At 38.6% G+C, this 26,298-nt stretch overlaps 1 protein-coding gene and 1 non-coding gene across 2 annotated transcripts; both read left to right on the top strand.

Moving 5' to 3' along the window:
• The first annotated feature begins 1,219 nt into the window (after positions 1-1,219).
• On the top strand, positions 1,220-2,190 carry LOC143641353 (18S ribosomal RNA). Its single transcript, XR_013155299.1, has one exon. It is a non-coding gene; the product is annotated as an 18S ribosomal RNA (ribosomal RNA).
• A 1,021-nt stretch (positions 2,191-3,211) lies between these two features.
• On the top strand, positions 3,212-4,864 carry LOC143641352 (uncharacterized). The gene has a single exon (XM_077108598.1). The coding sequence runs from the start codon at positions 3,227-3,229 to the stop codon at positions 3,332-3,334; it is 108 nt and encodes a 35-aa protein (XP_076964713.1). The 5' UTR covers positions 3,212-3,226; the 3' UTR covers positions 3,335-4,864.
• The last annotated feature ends 21,434 nt before the right edge of the window (positions 4,865-26,298 follow it).

Here is a 26,298-nt window from a genome sequence, read left to right on the forward strand (position 1 = left end):
ATAGTATATATATATATTACCTTGGTCTTGTAAACCAAAAATGAAGTAATAAACTTCTTAGAGCAGTACCTATCAGGGAAGAAAATAGACCTTTCCACCTTCAACTCCCAAAGCTGATATTTCTTACTTAAACTATTCCCTGTACTCGACCAATTACTTAAATTTTGACTTCTATCTCACTATTAACTTTTATTTAACGATTTGCCCTCCTATGTAAACCGTGCATTTAATGCTTTACCCCATTATGACATTACTAATCCATGTACATAGGACATTATATGTTTAATCAACATTAATAGCACTCTCACCATGCATATCAAGCACGTTCATAATACTCACATAGTACATAACACAATACATTATCCCTTCACATCAAATCCTCCCCAGCACGACTATAGTCACCCCAACGTAAATGTAACCAGTACATGGCACATTAATATCACTAGCGGTACATACCACATATAGTCATAAATCTTTCTCGGTCCAAATGACTATCCCCTTCCAACTTTGGTCTCATAATCTACCACCCTCCGTGAAACCATCTACTCGCCCACTCCGTGTCCCTCTTCTTGCTCTGATCCCATATTAACTTGGGGGTAGCTAACTATGAACTTTATCTGGCATCTGGTTCCTACCTCAGGGCCATAAACCGCATAATCGCCCACTCGTTCCTCTTAAATAAGACATCACGATGGATTAGTTCCATTCTAGCCCGTGACCCAACATAACTGCACTGTCATGCCTTTAGTGGTTTTATTTTTTGGGGGATGCAGGGACTCACCATTGGCCGTCAGAGGCCTCGTTCCATTCAACTCAATTGTAGCTGGACTTATTAGTCAATATTCTCGCTTTACATACCTACTATCTGCCGTAGTCGGGCTTAATGCTCGATAGACAAAAAAAGAGTCAAAACAGAAATCTCATAGTAGATCTAAATTAAGATAAACGTTTAAACAATTATCTTTCTCCAAACCTATTTTCAACCTTCTTATCTGCTTAAAATTTTATTAACTCTTTCCCCAGTAGATTGAAACCCAAAATAAATTTTAATCAAATTACTATAAGCAATTATACTACCTTTACACAATAATACTTACATATTACTCTACTCACCTAAACTCTATATAAGCACACCTCTTAAAAATTCATATGTTAATGTAGCTTATTCAAAAGCAAAGCACTGAAAATGCTTAGATGGGTATTCTATACCCCATAAACATACAGGTTTGGTCCTGGCCTTTTTATTAACTCCTAGCTAACTTATACATGCAAGTATCCCCGTTCCAGTGAGAATGCCCTCTATATCTATTAACTGATCAAAAGGTGCAGGCATCAAGTTCACTTATCCTAGTGGCTCATAACGCCTTGCTCCACCACACCCCCACGGGACACAGCAGTAATTAAAATTAAGCCTATAAACGAAAGTTTGACTAAGTTAAGCTAAATCTAGGGTTGGTAAATTTCGTGCCAGCCACCGCGGTCATACGATTAACCCCTGTTAATAAAATACGGCGTAAAGCGTGATTAAGAGATAAATTAAATAAGATTAAAATATTATTAAACTGTAAAAAGTCCTGATAATAGTGAAAATCAAATGCGAAAGTAATCTTAAATCGTCTGAATTCACGATAGCTAAGGCCCAAACTGGGATTAGATACCCCACTATGCTTAGCCCTAAACATAAACATTTAACAAACAAGAATGTTCGCCAGAGTACTACTAGCAACAGCCTAAAACTCAAAGGACTTGGCGGTGCTTTATATCCCTCTAGAGGAGCCTGTTCTATAATCGATAAACCCCGATACACCTCACCACCTTTAGCAAATATCAGCCTATATACCGCCATCTGCAGCAAACCCTAAAAAGGTCTAACAGTAAGCAAGAAAATTTTACATTAATACGTTAGGTCAAGGTGTAGCCTATAAGGTGGAAAGCAATGGGCTACATTTTCTATTATCTTAGAAAAATTTTCACGATAGCTTTTATGAAACTCAAAGCACAAGGCGGATTTAGTAGTAAGTTAAGAATAGAGAGCTTAACTGAATAGGGCAATAAAGCACGCACACACCGCCCGTCACCCTCTTCAAATATATTTTCACACTACATGATAAATAATTTACTTAACCAAATATGTAAGAAGAGGCAAGTCGTAACAAGGTAAACATACTGGAAAGTGTGTTTGGAAAAACCAAAATGTAGCTTAATAACCTAAAGCACCCGGCTTACACCCGAGAGATTTCACTCACTATGAACATTTTGAACTAATACTAGCCCAACCTTTTCCCACCTCCAATTACAATTCACCCAATAAATAAAACATTTGCCCCAATAAAGTATAGGAGATAGAAATTTATACTAGGAGCTATAGAGAAAGTACCGTAAGGGAAAGATGAAAGAATAAATTTATAGTATTAAAAAGCAAAGATTAACTCTTTTACCTTTTGCATAATGATTTAACCAGAAAATACTTGACAAAAAGAATTTAAGCCAAACACCCCGAAACCAGACGAGCTACTTATGAGCAGCTTACAAGAGCTCATCCGTCTATGTAGCAAAATAGTGGAATGACTCATAAGTAGAGGTGAAAAGCCTACCGAGCCTGGTTATAGCTGGTTGTCCAGATTAGAATTTTAGTTCTACTTTAAATTAACCTAAAGCACAAATAAGCCAAATGTAAATTTAAATGTTATTCTAAAGAGGGACAGCTCTTTAGAGTCAAAGGATAAACCTTAATTAGAGAGTAAACCTACCAACCTCCATAGTTGGCCTAAAAGCAGCCATCAATTAAAAAAGCATTAAAGCTTAACCTAATTACCAAAACTTAATACCTGACTCCTTTAATAACCTCCTAAACCAACACTGGACTAATCTATTTTTCTAATAGAAGCAATTATGTTAAAATAAGTAACAAGAAATTATTCTCCCTGCATAAGCTTATATCAGACCGAATAAATCACTGATAGTTAACAACTTCATAACACTAAATAAATCATAAAACCATTATCAATAACACTGTTAACCCAACACTGGTATGCATAAGGGAAAGATTAAAAAAAGTAAAAGGAACTCGGCAAACGCTAACCTCGCCTGTTTACCAAAAACATCACCTCTAGCATAAATAGTATTAGAGGCACTGCCTGCCCAGTGACATACGTTTAACGGCCGAGGTATCCTGACCGTGCAAAGGTAGCACAATCACTTGTTCTTTAAATAAGGACTAGTATGAATGGCTCAACGAGGGTTTAACTGTCTCTTACTTTTGATCAGTGAAATTGACCTCCCCGTGAAGAGGCGGGGATTTTTTAATAAGACGAGAAGACCCTATGGAGCTTAAATTTAACAGTCTCACAATCCTAACAATATCTAAGGAATTAAAATCATTGCTCATAGACTAAAGATTTTGGTTGGGGTGACCTCGGAGTACAAACTAGCCTCCGAATGATAATAATCTAGACATAACATGTCCAAATTACAACTCATTAATTGACCCAAATTATTGATCAACGGAACAAGTTACCCTAGGGATAACAGCGCAATCCTACTCAAGAGTTCATATCGACAGTTAGGGTTTACGACCTCGATGTTGGATCAGGACATCCAAATGGTGTAACCGCTATTAATGGTTCGTTTGTTCAACGATTAAAGTCCTACGTGATCTGAGTTCAGACCGGAGAAATCCAGGTCGGTTTCTATCTATTATTATATTTCTCCCAGTACGAAAGGACAAGAGAAATAAGGCCAATTATATATCTACGCCTTAATTTAATGAATGAAATAATCTTAATTTAATTAAATATTAAAAACAACCCGCCCTAGAGTAGGGCTTGTTAAGATGGCAGAGCCTGGTAATTGCGTAAGACTTAAAACTTTATTCCAGAGGTTCAACTCCTCTTCTTAACACTAATGTTTATAATAAACTTCCTACTTCTGATTATTCCAATCTTAGTAGCCATAGCCTTCCTTACCCTAATCGAACGAAAAATATTAGGGTACATGCAACTCCGCAAGGGTCCTAACGTTGTTGGGCCTTACGGTTTACTCCAACCGTTTGCTGACGCAATAAAACTATTCATTAAAGAACCCATAAAACCCTTAACATCATCAATTATATTATTTATTATTGCCCCTACCCTCGCTCTAACACTAGCATTAACCATATGAATCCCCCTACCTATACCCCAACCCCTCATTAACATAAATATAGGAATCCTATTTATCCTAGCCACCTCAAGCCTAGCTGTATACGCAATTTTATGATCTGGCTGAGCCTCCAATTCTAAATACGCCCTAATCGGAGCTTTGCGAGCCGTAGCACAAACTATCTCGTACTAAGTAACACTAGCAATTATTCTTCTCTCAGTACTTCTAATAAATGGATCCTTCACCCTATCTACACTAATCACTACTCAACAATTTACATGACTTTTACTCCCAACATGACCCCTAGCAATAATATGATTCATCTCTACATTAGCAGAAACTAACCGAGCTCCATTTGATCTAACGGAAGGAGAATCAGAACTTGTATCAGGATTTAATGTTGAATACGCAGCCGGCCCCTTCGCCCTATTTTTCATGGCCGAATACACTAACATCATTATAATAAATGCTTTAACAGTCACCCTTTTCATAGGAGCACTACTAGACCCCATCTTCCCTGAAACCTTCACATTAAACTTTATTCTAAAAACACTCATCCTAACCTCCACTTTCCTATGAATCCGAGCATCCTATCCTCGATTCCGCTATGACCAACTCATACATCTCTTATGAAAAAACTTTCTACCTCTAACTCTGGCTCTGTGCATATGACACATTTCTCTTCCAATTATTACTGCATGCGTACCACCCCAAATCTAAGAAATATGTCTGATAAAAGAATTACTTTGATAGAGTAAATAATAGAGGTTTAAACCCTCTTATTTCTAGAACTATAGGAATTGAACCTAATCCTAAGAATTCAAAATTCTTCGTGCTACCTTTTACACCACATCCTAAACAGTAAGGTCAGCTAAATAAGCTATCGGGCCCATACCCCGAAAATGTTGGTTTATATCCTTCCCGTACTAATTAATCCCCTAACCTCCTCAACAATCTATTTCACTCTCTTTTCCGGAACCATAATTACACTTTTTAGTTCGCATTGATTCCTAACTTGAGTAGGCTTAGAAATAAGCATGCTAGCTATTATCCCTATTCTGATTAACAAAGGAAACCCTCGATCCACAGAAGCTGCATGTAAATATTTTCTTATTCAAGCCACTGCATCAATAATCCTAATAATAGGCACAATAATTAACTTCATAAACTTAGGTCAATGAACCCTATCCAACCCACACAATCAAATTTCATCATTCATATTTACAATTGCACTCTCAATAAAGATAGGACTCGCCCCATTTCAAAGTAAATTCAAAAGTATAATTCAAAGTTCAGTATCCCAATCAAGGGCAGAACCCTTCTGGGCTTCAAATCATACCTAGATTTCTGTTTTCATACTTATATTTCACCTCAATATTCTTGTAAATATTTCAGGTTCCCAATACCATTATTCATCGCACAGAGTCATACATAACCAAAATCAAACCTGTTTTTAACCCCCAGTATACACTGTTCCCTCAATCATTTTACAGAAGAGCAGGGACAGAGTGGTTCTTACAATACAGGAGAGTTGGGGACCTTCCACATTAAGAGAACCTCAAATGTCCATGCACAAATCATACCTGGAGAAGTTGTAAGCAGGTATGAAGCACCTGAGAGAGCAAAAGTCATCTTCCATGGCAAACAACCTGGTCAGAATGAAGGGATGTGTCTGAATCGGCCTCTCTCTTCTTATTGTAGAGAACATGGACCAAACCAGGCCTGGGTGGAGAGCTGTTCCAGGGTGCCAATGGTTGATATACATTCTACCTTATGAAAGTGTCAGAGGAAGTAGGGGCAAACTCCATCTTATGTTACCCTTGGAAGCAACTGTTAGGACAAAGTGGTTGCCAAGGCAGTGACCTCATTCAGTTCCAAAGAATGTGACATACCTCAGTTCCTTGGTGATGGAACTCTCTTAACTTGGTAGCCAAGAAGCCAGGCAGCCAGAGGCAGTCCCAGTCCCAGTCCCAGTGGGCTCACTTGTTTGGATTTACCAAGGACAGAGTCAGTTTTCTTGGTACCTAATGATGTGAGGAAGGCCAAATGCCAGGAGAGCTCTGAAGATGGACCTTTCCTGAGAAAACAGGTAGTGGCTAACCACTTTTTCCTGACTTCTTCACAGAGTTGTTCAAGGAAACAAGATCGGAGAGAAGACAGGTCATTTCGGGAAAACATAGTATGGCCCACCAGTCAGAGGACACCCCAGATAGTCACAGACCTACTTGGGGGAAGGAGGTGCCTTTGTGGGAGTGCGTGTGGGTTTGTTGTTTTGTCTCATGTTCTGAGAATAGATAGGAAAGTAGGTTTGTTTGGTTTGGAGTGGACAGTTTCTAGTAAGTCATTTGACACGGCGAGTGTTTCTGTTTCTGTGTATTCCACTGTGTCCATTGTTGTAGACATTAGAAAAGAGAATGCATTAATGGATGTGTCATCCTGCCAATATATAAATGGACTGCAGCTTGTCTTATCGATGTGCAACATCTGCTATCTTTCTAAGTTGTTGTTTTCTTCCCGAATTCTGGCCACTCTCCAGAATAGGCTCATGGATTTGTGTCCAAAATGGTACCACCTCCAAGCTCTGTGACATGGCCACGTACTGGATAGCTGAAGAGAATGGCGAGCATCTCAGAAAACTCAGATATCAGTGTGACCAGGAAAGTCTCAGTGCAGAAACCCTGCTTTGGGCCTTTTGCTTACTTATTGTTGTGTTGCACTGAATGTCTGGAAGGTCTTTGCCTCAGGCCACCCCTTTGTGAAGCCTGAAGAAAACAGTTTTCAAATGGAAATGAATGGGCCTCCCCTGTGGCTCTTTGCTTAATTGCTTTGGAAAGGGATGTGTCTTTATCAGACTCTTGGAGCTGTGTGTGGCTGTGACTTAGATTCTCAGCACCTGATGGATCTTAAGAATGATCCCATGTGAGCTTCCAAACCCAAAATGGCAAAAAATATCATTCATTGTGAATGAAGTCTCTTGCTTTCCTCTGTTAGGTTCCTGCACTCCATCAAATGAGAATAGGGATTCTTTGGGTCAAATGAGTTCTTCAAAGCCCTGAAGAGGTGCTTGTGTTTTCGCATGACTCGAAATCACCTAAAGAATCGATACCTAAATTCAGTTGGCCTCAAATTGGAGAAACACAGAAGTATTAACGGCAGGCTTATTTGTTCACTCCTCATTCACAGAAACGGTTTCCAGGCTACCCTGACTTTAGGCAAATGAGGGGCAAACGAGCTGATTTTGGACACTGTCTTGGGCTGCGCCCCTCATGGAAACCTCCAGCCAGAGGTTAAGATGATTGACTATATGGAATAAGATGAGGGCCATGTGGGAGTGTTTTGGTTTTTGTTTTGGTTTTAATTTTGTTCATTTGTGTGGCATTGGAAAAAATGACTGGGTGTACGTGGGCTTGAAATCTGGTGTCATTCCCCTTAGAGACTGGGTTTTGGAACTGAACTCAGAGAAGCATTGCCATGAATTTTGTTGGGATTTTAAGAGGCCACGCATGAAAGTCACTCTTGGAAACTGAGACTTAGGCCCCGGGTGAATTTCCACAGAGGCCTGGGAATTTCAGCAAGGATATCACATGATTTTATTCTTAAAGAAATGGCAGCCATAGTTGAGAGTCAAAACACACATGGACCTCACATTGTAGAACTCAATGGGCCTGACCTAATGTGACCTTTTTCCACTCTTTGGGAAGCCTTGCCTGTGAGAGTTCTCCAGAGAATTCATTGAAATGAGCTTCCTCACCATTTAATGTTTTCTGAATGAGTGGAAACCCCCATTGCCTCCAACTTCATGCTTGAAAAATGGCTAGATAAATACCATGAAATTTTTGAAATTCCTATGACCAGGTGGCACTGGAGAAACATTGGATGTCCTGTTGCTGATTATGAGTATACCAGACAGTGCCTTGATTTACTGAGTTTCATGAAAATGGTGTAGAACAGAGATGCCAGTAAGATGGAGCGTGCTGAGTAGTGGGTCTAGAGCAGTGGTGGGGAGGTGTTTGATAAAACATCCGTGGTAGGGCCATGTGGATCTACCATTGGATTCTAAAGGGCTTGTAACTGACATGGTGCAGCCAGCAGACCCTTATATGTAAAGGCATCTTGTTATATGGAGAGTTTTCAGAGGAAAATGAAGAATGAGGTTGATATGGACATGGGGGCAATGGGGCAAGCAGTGAGAGATAGAAGCCTAGTTGGTGCATTCTCTTGTAGACCCTGACCCACCACACGTGACAGAACTCCCTCCAGCACTGTGTCCCAGTTTAGCTCCTAGTATTTCGTGAAACAAATACCAAACTCACAGTGCAGCAGAAAAATAACCACAAAATGTGGAGGAGGACCAAATGGCTGCGGTGTCCACACGGGGACACAATTTGTCTTCAGTGGCCTCAGTTTACCTACAAAGAGAGGATTCAGCACTGCTTCATCTTGTTCATTGGAAAATAAGAAACCATGTCCTCCAGGTCACATAGATGTAGACCCAGCTTTGATGGTCTCACTACATAGGAAGCCAAATCTCTTGAAAACAATATATAATTCAAGTGCGGAAGCTCAGAGGCAGTTTATCAAAAAGTTTTTAGGCCAGCAGAGCTCCATGTTTGTGGAGTGTTTACCCTGTACCTTAGTTTTGGAAACTCCTCTACCACCTCCAAGGTTGTGAGCTCCTGAGCATTTTACATTCCAGATATGTATTCACTGATTTTGTAACTCTTCTCCTCTAATTGTGTCTTACTTGGGGTGAAGGCAATGTCAAGGCATTCTTCTGGATGAGAGCAGGAGGATATTTGTGCAGCATATATTTACATACACATTGGATTCATTTTCCAATTTTCCATTCGAAGTACTGAATCCCTGACACTAACCCATACCAAGTAGACTCAGACTATTCATCCTAATATAATGGGGAAAATTAACCCAACACAATAGAAATACAAGCACTTCAGAGGAGACATGTTGTATAGTTGGACGTGACATTTGCATTATATTAGTTAGGAGATATAAATCTAGTCAAATTTTAATGGAAATATTCTCCATGTGTTTTTAAACTTAACAAATATGTGAATGCTTGTTTCCCTTTTCTGTAGCCTATTCACACAAGTATATTTATATGCATATATAGAATCCTACCAGGTATCACACGTACATTTTTGTGAGGTGGCTGTCTTGGCAGATACAAATTGTGAGAAGAGTTCACTCCTCCTAAATGCTGTTGGAAATGAAAATTCAACCTATAGGAGAGCGTCCTAGTACAACAACATTATACATAAACTCATGTTCAGTAAAATAAATATGTTTGCATCTGTGGATGATATATATTTACTGATGAATTTCGATTCGCATGTATATTGGCACTTTTTAATGTCTGTGAGTGTTGTGTGTGTTTGTGTGTGTGTGTGTGTGTGTGTGTAGATATAGATATAGATATACTCTCCAAATTTTTCAAAATATGAAATATATATGTCTAATATACACTCTCTAAATTCATTCATGTTCATGTATGTGGATTTATAATCCACTTTTCACAAGATTATAATCAGAAATATTCATCCACCTGAAATACATATTTGTTTCCTAGTACTGAAAACTAACTTCAGTGAATGGTGCATACAAATCCTAATTATTCTACAGTGGACTGACCCAGTCTAACATCAATGCAAGTAGACTCCTATGGGACATGATATGTAATTTGTCATTCATTTGTATTCGACACTGGTACATTATTGTTTCTTCAGTTTTTGCACATCATAGGATATACATTTCATCCACAAGTTCACAAATTAATAGGCATTTGTTTCAACTTTAATCACTTCTTGCTTCTGAACACATGTATTCTCAGGGTTTCTTGACTGGTCTTTTCATGAGACTTCTTTCCATACACATTATTTTGAATTTCCATAATCATTTTTAATCAAACCTCACACACTCTTCATGATAAACCAAAACACTAATATTTCCATTAGATATATCACTGGTTGGAATGAATGATTGTATATCAATATACGATTTCCTTTAATTTTTCAGATATCAGTTCAATTCATTATTTCAAGTTCAAAAAAGTTATATTATTTATTCACAGTATGGTCTATTCATGCTTTTTCTCTATGTTCATAGAAACAGGGTACACCTCTTTGTACCCCGATTCTTATTTTACATCTTCAATATATTGCTCCCAGAAATGGTTAAAGAAACACTCATGTCACCTCATTATCACAGTAATATTCTGGACAAAAATGGAAAGGTCACACTTATGATTGTACCAAATCCTAAATGGAAGGTGAACATGGATTTCTAAAAACATCCGTGTCCAGGTTGCCTAATGCTGTCAATTGTCAATCCTATTGGTGACTACATTTTTGTTTTTTCCTAATTTATATATTCAAACGCGACCCTGTTGAAAATGTCCAATTCTATCACTCACTTTATAATTTGCCTGATTTCGTAATGTTTCTATTGATATCTGCTTTTCTACATATTTTCCCCAGTTCAACATAGTGACTGACTCTTCATATGAGCTGACATTTACATTCACTCTATAACCAAAAGTGTATTGCTAAAGAACTTTTGGTCCAAATCCTATACTCACTCTTCTTCCTAAACCTACCGACTATCTTCCTAATCGTACTGAATATCCCTTTTTGACTGGATGTTCTCTTCTAAATTAAATCATCCAATGTACAAAGTCCTATGCCATTGTATATCGAATTATCTGAGACATCTTTGCAGAACATAATTCAAAGCTAAGTATCCCAATCAAGGGCAAAACCCTTCTGGGCTTCAAATCATACCTAGATTTCTCTTTTCATACTTATATATCACCTCTATATTCTTGTAAATATTGCAGGTTACCAATACCATTATTCATCGCACAGAATCGTTCGTAACCCAAATCAAACCTGTTTTTAACCCCAAGTATACACTGTTCCCTCAATCATTTTACAGAAGAGCAGGGACAGAGTGGTTCTTACAATACAGGAAAGTTGGGGACCTTCCACCTAATGAGAACCTCAAATGTAAATGCAAAAATGATACCTGGAGAAGTTGTACACAGGTATGAAGCAACTGAGAGAGCAAAAGTCATCTTCCATGGCAAACAACCTGGTCAGAATGAAGGGATGTTTCTGAATCTGCATCTCTCTTCTTATTGTAGAGAAGAGGGACCAAACCAGGCCTTAGTGGAGAGATGTTCCCGGGTGCCAATGGTTGATATACATTCTACCTTATGAAAGTGTCACAGGAAGTAGGGGCAACCTCCATCTTATGTTACCCTTGGAAGCAACTGTTAGGACAAAGTGGTTGCCAAGGCAGTGACCTCATTCAGTTCCAAAGAATGTGACATACCTCATTTCCTTGGTGATGGAACTCTCTGAACTTGGTATCCAAGAAGCCAGGCACCCAGATGCAGTCCCAGTCCCAGTCCCAGTGGGCTCACTTGTTTGGATTTCCCAAGGACAGAGTCAATTTTCTTGGTACCTAATGATGTGAGAATGGCCAAATGTCAGGAGAGCTCTGAAGGTGGACCATTTCTGAGAAAACAGGTAGTGGATAACCACTTTTTCCTGACATCTTCACAGAGTTGGTCAAGGAAACACAATCTGAGAGAAGACAGGCCATTTCGGGGGAACATTGTATGGCCCACTGGTCAGAGGACACTCCGGATAGTCACAGAGCTACTTGGGGGAAGGAGGTGCCTTTGTGGGAGTGGGTGTGGGTTTGTTGTTTTGTCTCATGTTCTGAGAATAGATAGGAAAGGCGGTTTGTTTGGATTGGACTGGACAGTTTCTAGTAAGTCATTTGACACGGCGAGTGTTTCTGTTTCTGTGTATCCCACTGTGTCCGTTGTTGTACACATTAGAAAAGAGAATGCATTAATGGATGTGTCCTGTCTAGTATAAATCTTCCCATAATTCATCCTGCCCAATATATGAAAGGACTGCAGCTTGTCTTATCGATGTGCAACACCTGCTATCTTTCTAAGTTGTTGTTTTCTTCCTGAATTCTGGCCACTCTCCAGAATAGGCTCATGGATTTGTGTCCTAAATATGTACCACCTCCAAGCTCTGTGACATGACCATGTACTGGATAGCTGAAGAGAATGGCGAGCATCTCAGAAAACTCAGATATCAGTGTGACCAGGATAGTCTCAGTGCAGAAACCCTGCTTTGGGCCTTTTGCTTACTTATTGTTGTGTTGCACTGAATGTCAGGAAGGTCTTTGCTCAGGCCACCCCTTTGTGAAGCCTGAAGAAAACAGTTTTCAAATGGAAATGAATGGGCCTCACCTGTGGCTCTTGCTTAATTGCTTTCGAAAGGGATGTGTCTTTATCAGCCTCTTGGACCTGTGTGTGGCTGTGACTTAGATTCTCAGCACCTGATGGATCTTAAGAATGATCCCATGTGAGCTTCCAAAACCAAAATGGCAAAAAATATCATTCATTGTGGATGAAGTCTCTTGCCTTCCTCTGTTAGGTTCCTGCACTCCATCAAATGAGAATAGGGATTCTTTGGGTCAAATGAGTTTTTCAAAGCCCTGCAGAGGTGCTTGTGTTTTTGCATGACTCTAAATCACCTAAAGAATCGATATCTAAAATCAGTAGGCGTCAAATTGGAGGAACACAGAAGTATTAACGGCAGGCTTATTTGTTCACTCCTGGTTCACAGAAACTGTGTCCAGGCTACCCTGACTTTAGGCAAATGAGGGGCAAACGAGCTGATTTTATACACTCTCTTGGGCTGCGCCCCTCATGGAAACCTCCAGCCAGAGGTTAAGATGATTCCCTATATGGAGTAAGAAGAGGGCCATGTGGGAGTGTTTTGGTTTTAATTTTGGTCATTTGTGTGGCATTGGAAAAAATGACTGGGTACACGTAGGCTTGAACTCTGGTGTGATACCCCTTAGAGACTGGGTTTTGGAACTGAACTCAGAGAAACATTGTCATGAATTTTGTTGGGATTTTAATAGGCCAAGCATGAAAGTCGCTCTTGGAAACTGAGACCTAGGCCCCGGGTGGATTTCCAAAGAGGCCTGGGAATCTCAGCAAGAATATCACATGATTTTATTGTTAAAGAAATGGCAGCCATAGTTGAGAGTCAAAACACACATGGACCTCACATTGTAGACCTCAATGGGCCTGGCCTAATGTGACCTTTTGTCCACTCTTTGGGAAGCCTTGCCTGTGAGAGTTCTCCAGAGAATTCATTGAAATGAGCTTCCTCACCATTTAATGTTTGCTGCATGAATTGAAATCCACAGTGCCTCCAACTTCATGCTCGAGAAATGGATAGATAAATACCATGAAATTTTTAAAATTCCTATGACCAGGTGGCACTGGAGAAATATTGGATGTCCTGTTACTGTTCATGAGTATACCAGACTGTGCCTTGATTTACTGAGTTTCATGAAAATGATGTAGAACAGAGATGCCAGTAAGTTGGAGCCTGTTGAGTAGTGGGTCTAGAGCAGTGGTGGGGAGGTGTTTGATACAACATCCGTGGTAGGGCCATGTGGATCTACCATTGGATTCCAAATGGCTTGTAACTGACATGGTGCAGCCAGCAGACCCTTATATGTAAAGGCATCTTGTTATATGGAGAGTTTTCAGAGGAAAATGAAGAATCAGGTTAATATGGACAAGGGGGCAATGGGGCAAGCTGTGAGAGATAGAAGCCTAGTTTGTGAATTCTCTTGCAGACCCTGACCCACCACTCGTGACACAACTCCCTCCAGCACTGTGTCTCAGTTTAGCTCCTAGTATTTCGTGAAACAAATACCAAACTCACAATGCAGCAGGAAAAACACCACAAAAAGTGGTGGAGGACCTAATGGCTTCACAGTCCACACGGGGAGACACTTAGTCCCCAGTGGCCTCAGATTACCTACAAAGAGAGGATTCAGCACTGCTTCATCTTGTTCATTGGAAAATAAGAAACCATGTCCTCCAGGTCACATAGATGCAGACCCATCTTTGATGGTCTCACTACAAAGGAAGCCAAATCATCTGAAAACAACATATATTTCAATTGCGGAAGCTCAGACGCAGTTTCTCAAAAAGTTTTTAGGCCAGCAGAGCTCCATGTTTGTGGAGTGTTTACCCTGTCCCTTAATTTTGGAAACTCCTCTACCACCTCAAAGGTTGTGAACTCCTGAGCATTTTCCATTCCAGATATGTATTCACTGATTTTGTAACTCTTCTCCTCTAATTGCGTCTTACTTGGGGTGAAGGTAATATCAAGGCATTGTTCTGGATGAGAGCGGGAGGATATTTGTGCAGCATATATTTACATACACATTGGATTCATTTTCCAATTTTCCATTCAAATACTGAATCCCTGAAACTAACCCATACCTAGTAGACTCAGACTATTCATCCTATTATAATGGGAAAAATTAACCCAACACAATAGAAATACAAGCACTTCAGAGGAGACATGTTGTATAGTTGGACTTGACATTTGCATTATATAAGGTAGGTGTTATAAATCTAGTCAAATTTTAATGGAAATATTCTCCATGTGTTTTTAAATTTAACAAATATGTGAATTCTTGTTTCCCTTTTCTGTAGCCTATTCACATATGTATATTTATATGCACATATAGAATCCTACCAGGTATCACACGTACATTTTTGTGAGGTGGCTGTCTTGGCAGATACAAATTGTGAGAAGAGTTCACTCCTCCTAAAACTGTTTTAAATGAAAATTCAACCTATAGGAGAGCGTCCTAGTAGAACAACATTATACATAAACTCATGTTCAGTAAAATAAATATTTTTGCATCTGTGGATGATATATATTTACTGATGAATTTCTATTGGCATTTATATTGGTACTTTTTAATGTCTGTGAGTGTTGTGTGTGTGTGTGTGTGTGTATAGATATAGATATAGATATAGATATAGATATAGATAGATATAGATATACTCTCCAAATTTTTGAAAATTTGGAATATTTTTGTCTTATTTTGCACTTCCTAAATTTTTCATATTCATGAATGTGTATTTATAATCATCTTTTCTCAAGATTATTCTCAGAAACATTCATATACCCTACTAGACTCTGACTACTAATACTAATATAATGGAGAAAAATATCCCAAACAGAATAGAAATACAAGCATTTCAGAAGGGACATCGTGTATAGTTGGACTTGCCTTTTGCATGATATAAGGTAGGAGTTATAAATCTATTCAATTTGCTGAAATACTTTTCCATATGTTATTTTTTTTGACACAAAACAAAATTTAATCTTCGAAAAATAATAAAATTGACACATCCTTAACCAAGCTAATGAAGAAAAAAAACCTCAAATTACTAAAATTAAGGATCGTAAAAGAACTTTTACAGAGTACACAACTAAAATACAGAGAATAATTAAAAACTAATTTGAAAATTTATACTCTAATAAATTAAAATACCATGATGACATCAATAAAATTTTAGAGATATACCCAAACTGAATTAGTAGGACATGAACAATTTAAACAAATCAATTTCAAGCAATGAAATAGAAGTTGCTGTCAACAGCCTACCAATCCATCAACGCCCAGGAACAGACAGATTCTCAGTCAAGTTCTACAAGACCTTCAAAGAAGCATTCATCACAATACTCCTCAAATTATTCCATAAAATAGAAAAGCATGGAACTCCTCCAAACTCATTTCATGAGGATAGTATCACTCACATACCAAAATCAGACAAAGACACATCAAGGAAAGAAAACTTCAGAGCAATATTCCTGACAAACATATATACAAAAATTCTCAATAAAATTCTTTTTTTTAAGCCAAAGTTAATCAAAAGGGATAAAGAGGGACACTACACACTATTCCATGTGTTTTTAAAGTTAAGAAATATATGAATTCCTGTCTCCCTTTCTCTGTAGCCTATTAAGCACATGTATTTTTATATGCACAAATAGAATCCTACCTGGTTTCACACGTACATTCTTGTGAGGTGGCTGACTTGGCAGATACTATTTGTGAGAAGAGATCACTCCTCCTAAATGCTGTTGGTACAGAAAATTCAACCCATGGGTGAGCTTCCTAGATGAACAACATTCTACATACATCCATGTTCAGTAAAATGAATATTTTGGGATATGCGGATGAGTTATTTTTCATGATGAATTTCGATTGACATATATATTGTGACATTATAATGTGTGTGTGTTTGTGTGTCTATATATATATATATATATATATATAGTCTCCAGATTTTCCAAAATATGAAATATATGTCTTCTTATACACCGCCTGAATTCATTCATATTCATATATGTGGATTTATAATTAACTTTTAACAAGTTTATTCTCAGAAATATACATCCACTGACATACATATTTGTTTCCTAGTACTGAAAACTAACTTCAGGGAAGGGTTCTTACAAATCCTAATATTTCTAGAGTAACTGACCAAGTTTAACATCAATGCAAATACATTCCTATTTGATATGATGTGTTTGTTAAAGTTCATTTTTATTCAAACTTGGTATGTTATTATTTATTCAGTTTATGGACATCATAAAATATATCCTTTCATTCACAAGTTCACAAATTTATAAATATTTGGTTCACTTTCAATCACTTCCTTCTTCGGAACACATATATTCCTTCATGTTTCTTGACGGGTCTTTTCACTGGACTTCTTTCTAAACACGTTATTTTCGATTGAATAATCATTTTTGAAGCAAAACTCACACACTATTCATGATAAACGGTAACCCTAATAATACCATTAGATATATAACTGGTTGGAATTAATGTACGTATATCAATATATGGTTTCCTCTATATTTTCAGATATTAAAACAATCCATTATTTAAATTTGGAACCAGTCATATAATTTTTTCACAGTATGGTCTATTAATGCATCATCTCTATATTCATCAACACAGGGTAAACCTATTAGTATCCACAGTACTAATTCATATGTTTTCAAAATATTGCTCCCAGAAAAGGTGGAAGAAATACTCATGTCACCTGATCTACATATACATATTATCACAGTAATATTCTGGACACAAAATGCAAAGGTCACCGTTATGATTGCAATAAAGCCTCAATGGAATGTGAACATGAATTACTAAAAACATCCATGCCCAGTTTGCCTAATGCTCTCAAATGTCAATCCAATTGGTGACTACATTTTTGTTTCTTTTTAAGATTATGTATTCAAACTCAACCCTGTTGAAAATGTCTAATCCTATCATTCACGTTATACTTTGCCTGATTTCCTAATGTCTCTATTGATGTCTGCTTTCCTACATATTTTTTCCCAGTTCATCATTGTGCCCGACTTTTCACATATGGTGCCATTAATATTCACTCTCTAACCGAAACCTATTGCTAAAGAACTTTTGGTCCAAATCCTAGACTAACTCTTCCTTCTAAACCTACGGACTATCTTTCTAATCCTACACACTATCCCTTTTTCACTGGATGTTCTCTTCTACATTCAATCATCTGAGGTACAGGGTCTTATGCCATTGTATATCGATTTAACTGAGACCTCGGTGCAAAACATTACTCAAGCTAAGGATCCCAATCAAGGGCCCAAATCCTTCTGGGCTTAAAATATTACCTAGATTTCTGTTTTCATACTTATATTTTACCTCTATATTCTTTTAAATATCGCTGGTTCCCAATACCATTATTCATCCAGCAGAATGATTCCTAAGCCAAATGGAACATGCTATTGACCCTAACCATACAATGTTCCCTCAATCTCACTTTACAGAAAAGGAGGGATAAAGTTGATATTACAATACAGGAAGTTAGGAGATCTTCCACCTGCGGAGTACCTCAAAATCCATGCAGAAATAATTCCTGGAGAAGATGTTGGCAGCTATGAAAGACCTGAGAGAACAAAAGTCATATTCCATGGCAAACAACATGGTCAGGATTAAAGGATGTGTCTGAGTCATCCTCTCTATTTTTAATGCAGGGAAGATGGACCAAAGCAGGCCTGTGTGGAGAGCTGTTCCCAGGTGACTATGGTTTCTATACCATTCTAACATGTGAATGTATCACAGGAAGTAGGGCAGCCTCCATGTCAGGAGACACTAGGACGCAACTGTTAGGACAAAGTGGTGGCCAAGACAGGGACCTCATTTATTTCCTGAAGGTAGTGACCTCACCTCATTTCCTTGGTGATGGAACTCTCTGAATTTTGTGATCCAGGAAGCCAGGCACCCAGAGCCAGTCCCAGTCCCAGTTGCAGTGGGCTCACTTGTTTGGATTCACTAAGGACAGAGTCAGTCTTTCTTGGTACCTACTGATGTAAGGGTTGCCAAATACCAAGAAAGCTCTGAAGAGGGGTCTTTCCTGAGAGGACAGGAATTGGCTCACCACTGCCTCCTGACAACTTCACAGAGTTGACCAAGGAGACCAGATGTGAGACAGAAAGGCCATTTCTGGGGAACATCATATGGCCTACCAGTCAGAGGACACTCCAGATAGTGACAGACCTACTTGTGGGAAAAAGTTGCATTTGTGGGTGTTGGTTTGTGTTTGTGGTTTTTTTCTCATGTTCTGAGAATAGGTAAAAAAGGAGGTTTGTTTGGTTTGGAGTGGACTGTTTCCAGTAAGTCATTTGACAAGGAGACTGTTTCTATGTCTGTGTATCCCACTGTATTTTTCTTTGTAGATATTAGAAAAAAATAGCTCATTGGTTGTGTCCTGTCTAGTAGAAAGCTTCCCAGCATGCATCCTTTCCAATTAATGAATGGACTGAGGCTTGCCTTATCCATGGGCAACACCGGCTATCTACCTAATTTTCCATTTTTTCATGAATTCTGGCCACTCTCAAGATTAGTATCATGTATTTTTGTACAAGATATGTACCACCTCCAAGCTCTGTGACATGGCCATGTACTGGATAGCTGAAGGGAATGGCGAGCATCTCAGAAAACTCATATATCAGAGTAACCAGGAAAGTCTCCGTGGAGAAACCCTGCTTGGGGCCTTTTGATTACCTATTGTTCTGTTGCTCTGAATGTCAGAAAGGTCTTTGCCTCAGGCCACCCCTTTGTGAAGCCTGAAGAAAACAGTTTTAAAATGGAAATGAATGGGCATCACCTGTGGCTCTTTGCTTCATAGCTTTGGAAATGGATGTGTCTGAATCAGCCTCTTGGCCCTGTGTGAGCCTGTGGTTTAGATTTTCAGCACCTGATGAATCTAAAGAAAGATCCCATGTGGGCATCCAAAACCTAAATGGAAAAAAGATCAGTGATTGTGGATGATGCCTCTCGCCTTCCTCTGTAAGATTTCTGACCTCCATCAAGTGAGAATAGGGATCATTTGTGTCAAATAAGTTCTTCAAAGGGCTGCAGAGGGGAGACAATAGGTGCTTGGGTTTTCTTATAACTTCAATTCACACTAAAAATCTATACCCCACAGTCAGTATGCCTCAAATTTGAGAAGTGGAGTAGTATTAACGGCAGGCCTATTTGATCACTTCTGTTTCACACTAACGTTGTCCAGGCCACCCTGACTTTAGGCAAATGAGGGGCAAGGGAGTTTATTTTTGACACTGTCTTGGGCTGTGCCCCTCATGGAAACCTCCAGCTAGAGGTTATGATTAGTGTCTATATAAAAGATGAAGAGGGCCGTGTGAGAGTGTTTTGGTTTTAATTGTCATCATTTGTGTAGCAATTGGAAGAGATGCCTGGGTCCACCTGGGCTTGAACTCTGTTGTGATTCCCCTTAGAGACTGAGTTGTGTAACTGACCTCAGAGAAGTATTGCCATGAATTGTGTTGGGATTTCAGGAGGCCACACATGAGATTCACCATTGGAATCTGAGATCTTGGCCCAGGGTGACTTTACACAGAGCACTGGGAATCTAAGCCAGGATATCACAAGATTTTATTCTGAAAGATTCCAGCCATAGTTGAGAGTCAAAACACACATGGAACTCACATTGTAGACCTCAATGGGCCTGGCTTCATGAGACCTTTTGCCCACTCTTTGGGAAGCCTTGCCTGTGAGAGTTCACCAGAGCTTTCATTGAAATGAGATTCCTAACCATTTATTGGTTCCTGTATAAATTGAATCCCACAGTGCCTCCAACTTCATTATTGAAAAATATCTAGATATATACCATGAATTTTTTGAAATTACCATGACCAGGTGGCACTGGAGAACATTTGGATGTCCTGTTGCTAATCATGATTGTACCAGACAGTGCCTTAATTGACTGTGTTTCATGAAAATGCTGTAGAACATAGATGCCAGTAAGTTGGAGCCTGCAGACTAGTGGGCATAAAGCAGTGGAGTGTAGGTGTTTGAAAAAACATCAGTTGTGGGTCCACGTGGATCTGGCATTGGCTTAGAAATGACTTGTCACTGACATGGTACATCCAGCAGACCCTTCTATGTAAAGGCATCTTGCTATATGGAGAGGATTCCTGCCAATGATCAGAATAAGGGGGCTATTGTCGAGTTGAAAAGCTATGTGGGATTTAAGCCTCATTGGTGCATTTTACTGCAGACCCTCACCCACCACATATGAGAGTACATCCTCCAGCACTGTGTCCCAGTGGAGCTCCTTGTATTTCGTGAAGCCAATACAAAACTCACAGTGCAGCAGTAAGAAACACCACGAAAGTGGAGCATGAACAAATGGCTTTACAGACAACACAGTTAGATACTTAGACCCCAGTGGCCAAAGTTTCCCTACAAATAGAGAATTCAGCACTGCTGCCTCATGTCCACTAGAAAATAAGGAACCATGTCATCCAGGTCACATAGATGGAGACCCAGCATTGATGGTCTCACTACAAAGGAAGCAAAAGCTCCTGACAAAAACATATTTCAACTGCCCAACCTCAGAGGCAGTTTCTCAAAAAGTCATTAGGCCAGCAGAGCTCAATGTTTGTGAAGTGTTTACCCTCTCCCTTTTTGTAAACTGTTCTACCTCCTACAAGTTTGTGAAGTTCTGAGCATTTTCCTTTCCACATATGTATTCACAGATTTTCTAACTCTTCTCCACTAATTGTGTCTTATTTGGGGCGAAGGTATTGTCAAAGCATTGTTCTGGCTGAGAGTGGGAAGATTTTTGTGTAGCACATATTTGCATACATATTAGATTCATTTTCCTATTTTCCATTTGAAATACTGAATCCCTGACACTAACCCATACCCTACTAGACTCTGACTACTAAACCTAATATGATGGAGAAAAAGAAACCTAACAGAATAGAAATACAGGCCTTTCATAGGAGGCATGGTGTATACTTGGACTTGCCTTCTGCTTTATCAATGGTATGTGTTATAAATCTAGTCAACTTTTCATTGTAATACTTCTCCATGAGTTTTTAAAGTTAACACATATGTAAATTTCTGTCTCCCTTTCTCTGTAGCCTATTCATCAAATGTATTTTTTTATGCATTTTTAGAATTCTACCTGGTATCACATGTACATTCTTGTGAGATCGCTTATTTTGGAAGATACAAATTGTGAGAAGAGATCGCTCCCTCTAAATACAGATGGAACTGGAATTTCCACCTATGGGTGAATTTCCTAGATGAACAATATTATGTATAAATAAATTTTCAGTAAAATGAATATTTTTGGATACGTGGATGATATATATTTCATGATGAATTTCGAATGGCATATATATTGCTACATTTTAATGTCTGTGTATGTGTGTATCTATCTATTTATCTATCTATCTATATAGATATAGATATCTACTCTTAAGATTTTCAAAATATGAAATATATGTGTCTTATTATACACTCCCTAAGTAAACTCATGTGTGTGTATGTAGATTTATAATCAACTTTTCACAAAATTATTCTTAGAAATATTCATCCACCTTAAATACATATTTTTCCCTAGTACTGAAAAGTAAATTAAGTGAATGGTGTATACAATTCGTAATATTTCTACAGTGACTGAACCAGTTTCACATCAATGTAAGTAGACACCTATGGGACCATGATGTGTATTTTGAAGTTCATTTTTATTCAGACACTGGTACATTACTATTTCTGCAGTTTATGGACATTATAGGATATATCCTTTCATCCACAATTTCACAAATTTATAGGCATTTGGTTCACTTTCAATCACTTCCTACTTCAGAACACATGTATTCCTCCATGTTTCTTGACTGTTCTTTTCATGAGATTCTTTCCAAACACAGTATTATTGATTTCCATAATCACTTTTGAAGCCAAACTCACACACTCTTCATGATAAACCATAACGCTAATATTACCATTAGATGTATAACTGGTTGGAATGAATGTATGTATATCAATATAAGATTTCCTATATATTTTCAGATATCAATTCAATCCATTATTTAACGTTTGAACCAGTTATATTATTTATTCACAGTATGGTCTATTAAGGCATCATCTCTATATTCGTAGACCGATGGTATACCTGTTTGTATCCCCAATACTAATTTTTAAGTCTTTAAAATATTGCTTTCAGAAATGGTGGAAGAAATACTGTAGTCACCTGATATACATATACATTTCATCACGGTAATATTCCTGAAACAAAATGCAAGGGTCACACTTATGATTGTATCAAAGCCTATATTGAAAGTGAGCATGTATTACTAACAACATCCATGCCCTGATTAACTAATGATCTCAAATATCATTCCTATTGGTGACTACATATTTGTTTCTTCCTAAGATTATATATTGAAACTGAACCCTGTTAAAAATGTCTTATCCTATCACCCACTTTGTACTTTGCCTTATTTCCTAATGTCTCTATTGATATCTGCTTTCCTACACATTTTCCCCAGTTTATCACTGTGACTGACTGTTCACATATGCTGACATTTACACTCACTCTCTAATCAAAACTCTATATCTAAAGAACATTTGGTCCAACTCCTCGACTCACTCAAATGGATTCTTCAAAGCCCTGCAGAGGGTAGCCCATAGTTGCTTGAGTTTTCTCATGACCCCAATTCACATAAAGAATCTATACCCCACAGAGAATAGGCCTCAAATTGGAGAAGTAGAGCAGTATTATTGGCAGGCCTATTTGATCACTCCTGCTTCACAGGAAGAGTTTCCATGCCACCCTGACTTTAGGCAAATGAGAGGCATGTGAGCTTATATAGGACACTGTCTTAAGCTGCGCCCTTCATGGAAACCTCCAGCCAGAGGTTATGATGAGTCTCTAAATTGAAGAAGATGAGGGCCATGTGGGAGTGTTTTGGTTTAATTGTGGTCATTTGTGTGGTGGTTGGAAGAGATGACTGGGTCCACCTGTGCTTGAACTCTGGAGTGATTCCCCTTAGAGACTGAGTTCTGGAACAGATCTCAGAGAAGTATTGGCATGAATTGTGTTGGGATTTTAGGAGGCCACGCATGAGAGTTGCCCTTGGAGACTGAGATCTAGGCCCAGGATAGCTTTCAAAGAGCACTGGGAATCTCAGCCAGGATATCACATGACTTTATTCAGAAAGACTTGGAAGCCATAGTTGAGAGTCAAAAAAAACATGGCCCTCAATTGTAGACCTCAATGGGCCTGGCTTAATGTGACCTTTTGGCCACTCTTTGGGAAGCCTTGCCTCTGAGAGTTCTCCCGAGCTTTAATTGAAATGAGCTTCCTCACCATTTCATGGTTCCCGAATGAATTGAATGCCACAGTGTCTCCAAATTTATCTTTGAAAATTGGCTAGATAAATACCATGAAATTTTTTAAATTCTTATGAACAGGTGGCACTGGAGAACCTTTGGATGTCTATTGCTGATCACGAGTGTACCAGACATTGCATTGATTGACTGGGTTTCATGAAAACGGTGAGAACAGAGATGCCAGAATGTTGAGGCCTGCTGACTAGTTGGCCTAGAGCAGTGGTGGGCAGGTGTATGATAAAACATCTGTCGTGGGGCCATGTGGATCTGCCATTGGCTTCCAAATGCCTTGTGACTGACATGGTGCAGCCAGCAGAACCATACAAGTTAACGGACCTTATTATATGGAGAGGTTTCAGGGCAATATTCAGAATCAGGTTGATATGGACATGGGTGGAAGCTTTTGGGGATAGAAGCCTGGTTGGTGCATTCTCCTGCAGACCCTCACCCACTACACGTGAGAGTACTCTCTATAGCACTGTGTCCCAGTTTTTCTTTTTGTATTTTGTGAAGCCAATACCAAACTCCCAATGCAGCAGTAAGAAACACCACGAAAAGTGAAGTATGACCAAATGGCTTCACAGACCACATGGTTAGACACTTAGACCCCAGTGGCCTCAGTTTACCTACAAAGAGAGAATTCAGAACTGCTGCCTCATGTTCTATTGCAAATAAGGAACCATGTCATCCAGGTCACATAGATGCTGACGCAGCTTTGATGGTCTCACTACAAAGGAAGCGAAAGCTCCTGACAACAACAAACATTTCAAGGGCCCAAACTCAGAGGCAGTTTCTCAGAAATTAATTAGGCCACCAGAGCTCCATGTTTGTGAAGTGTTTACCCTTTACCTTACTTTTGGAAATTCCTCTACCACCTCCAAGGTTGTGAACTCCTGAGCATTTTCTTTTCCAGATATATATTCACAGATTTTCAAACTCTTCTCCACTAATTGTGTATTACTTGTGGTGAAGGAACTATCAAGGCATTTTTTTGGATGACAGTAGGAAGATTTTTGTCTAACAAATATTCGCATACACATTAGATTCATTTCCCTATTTTCCATTTGAAATACTGAATCCCTGACACTAACCCTTACCCTACTAGACTCTGACTACTAATCCTACTATGATGGAGAAAAAGAAACCTAACAGAATAGAAATACAGGCCATTCATAGGTGGCATGGTGTATACTAGGACTTGCCTTCTGCTTTATCAAGTGTATGTGTTATAAATCTAGTCAACTTTTCATTGTAGTACTTCTCCATGAGATTTTAAAGTTAACACATATGTAAATTTCTGTCTCCTTTTCTCTGTAGCCTATTCATCTCATGTATTTTATTATGCATATTTAGAATCCTACCTGGTATCACACATACATTCTTGTGAGCTCACTGTTTTTGGATGATACAAATTGTGAAAAGAGATCACTCCCCCTAAATACTGATGAAACTGAAAATTCAACAAATTGGTGAATTTCCTAGATGAACAACATTATACATAAATCCATGCTCAGTAAAAAGAATATTTTTGGATATGAGGATGATATATATTTCATGATGAATTTTGATTGGCATATATATTGCTACATTTTAATGTCTGTGTTTTTATCTTTATAAATATATATATATATATTTATATATATATACTCTCCAGATTTTTCACAATATTAAATATATGTGTCTTATTATTCACTCCCTAAATACATTCATATTCATGTATGTGGATTTGTAATCAAATTTGCACAAGATTATTCTCAGAAAAATTCATCCACATAAAATACATATTTATTTTCCAGTACTGAAAACAAACTTCGGTGAATTGTGCTTACAAATCCTAATATTTGCATGGTAACTGACCCAGTTTAACATTAATGCAAGTATAATCCTATGGGACATGATGTGTATTTTGAAGTTCATTTTTATTCAACAGTGGTACATTACTATTTCTTCAGTTGATGGATATCATAGGATATAACTTTTCATCCACAAGTTCACAAATCTGCAGGCATTTGGTTCACTTTCAATTACTTCTTGCTTCAGAACATATGTATTCCTCCATGTTTCTTGACTGTTCTTTTCATGAGATTCTTTCCAAACACATTATTTTCGATTTCCATAATCATTTTTGAAGGAAAGAGGCGCCTTACTTACCCCCAGAAAGGTTCGTTGAGGTCTCCTTGTCCTGCGCTGCGTGATTCCCGGCCAATGCACCAAATGTAAGGTTCCGGCGAATGTTGGAGGAAGAGACCATCAAGAAACTGCGGCTCATGCAACAGTAAAAGGCGTTTATTGAGGATCCAATCCAGCATGCTGGGGCTACGTGCTCACTCAAGATGGGAGAGCATCCCAGAGCCCCGAGCAGGGGTTGAGCAGTGCTTAAGTACACTTTTTGGGCAGGGCGGGACTTTACATATATTACAGTCTCCTTTAAGAAATCATCATACACCACGGGAAAATCAAACAACAATTCCTAAACATGATTAGTTCATTTATTGGTGGGAACATGTAAGGCGGGAGTGATAGGTCAGTTCTAAA

This window comes from Callospermophilus lateralis, unplaced genomic scaffold (assembly GCF_048772815.1).
Source record: "Callospermophilus lateralis isolate mCalLat2 unplaced genomic scaffold, mCalLat2.hap1 Scaffold_97, whole genome shotgun sequence".
Classification (NCBI taxonomy): domain Eukaryota; kingdom Metazoa; phylum Chordata; class Mammalia; order Rodentia; family Sciuridae; genus Callospermophilus; species Callospermophilus lateralis.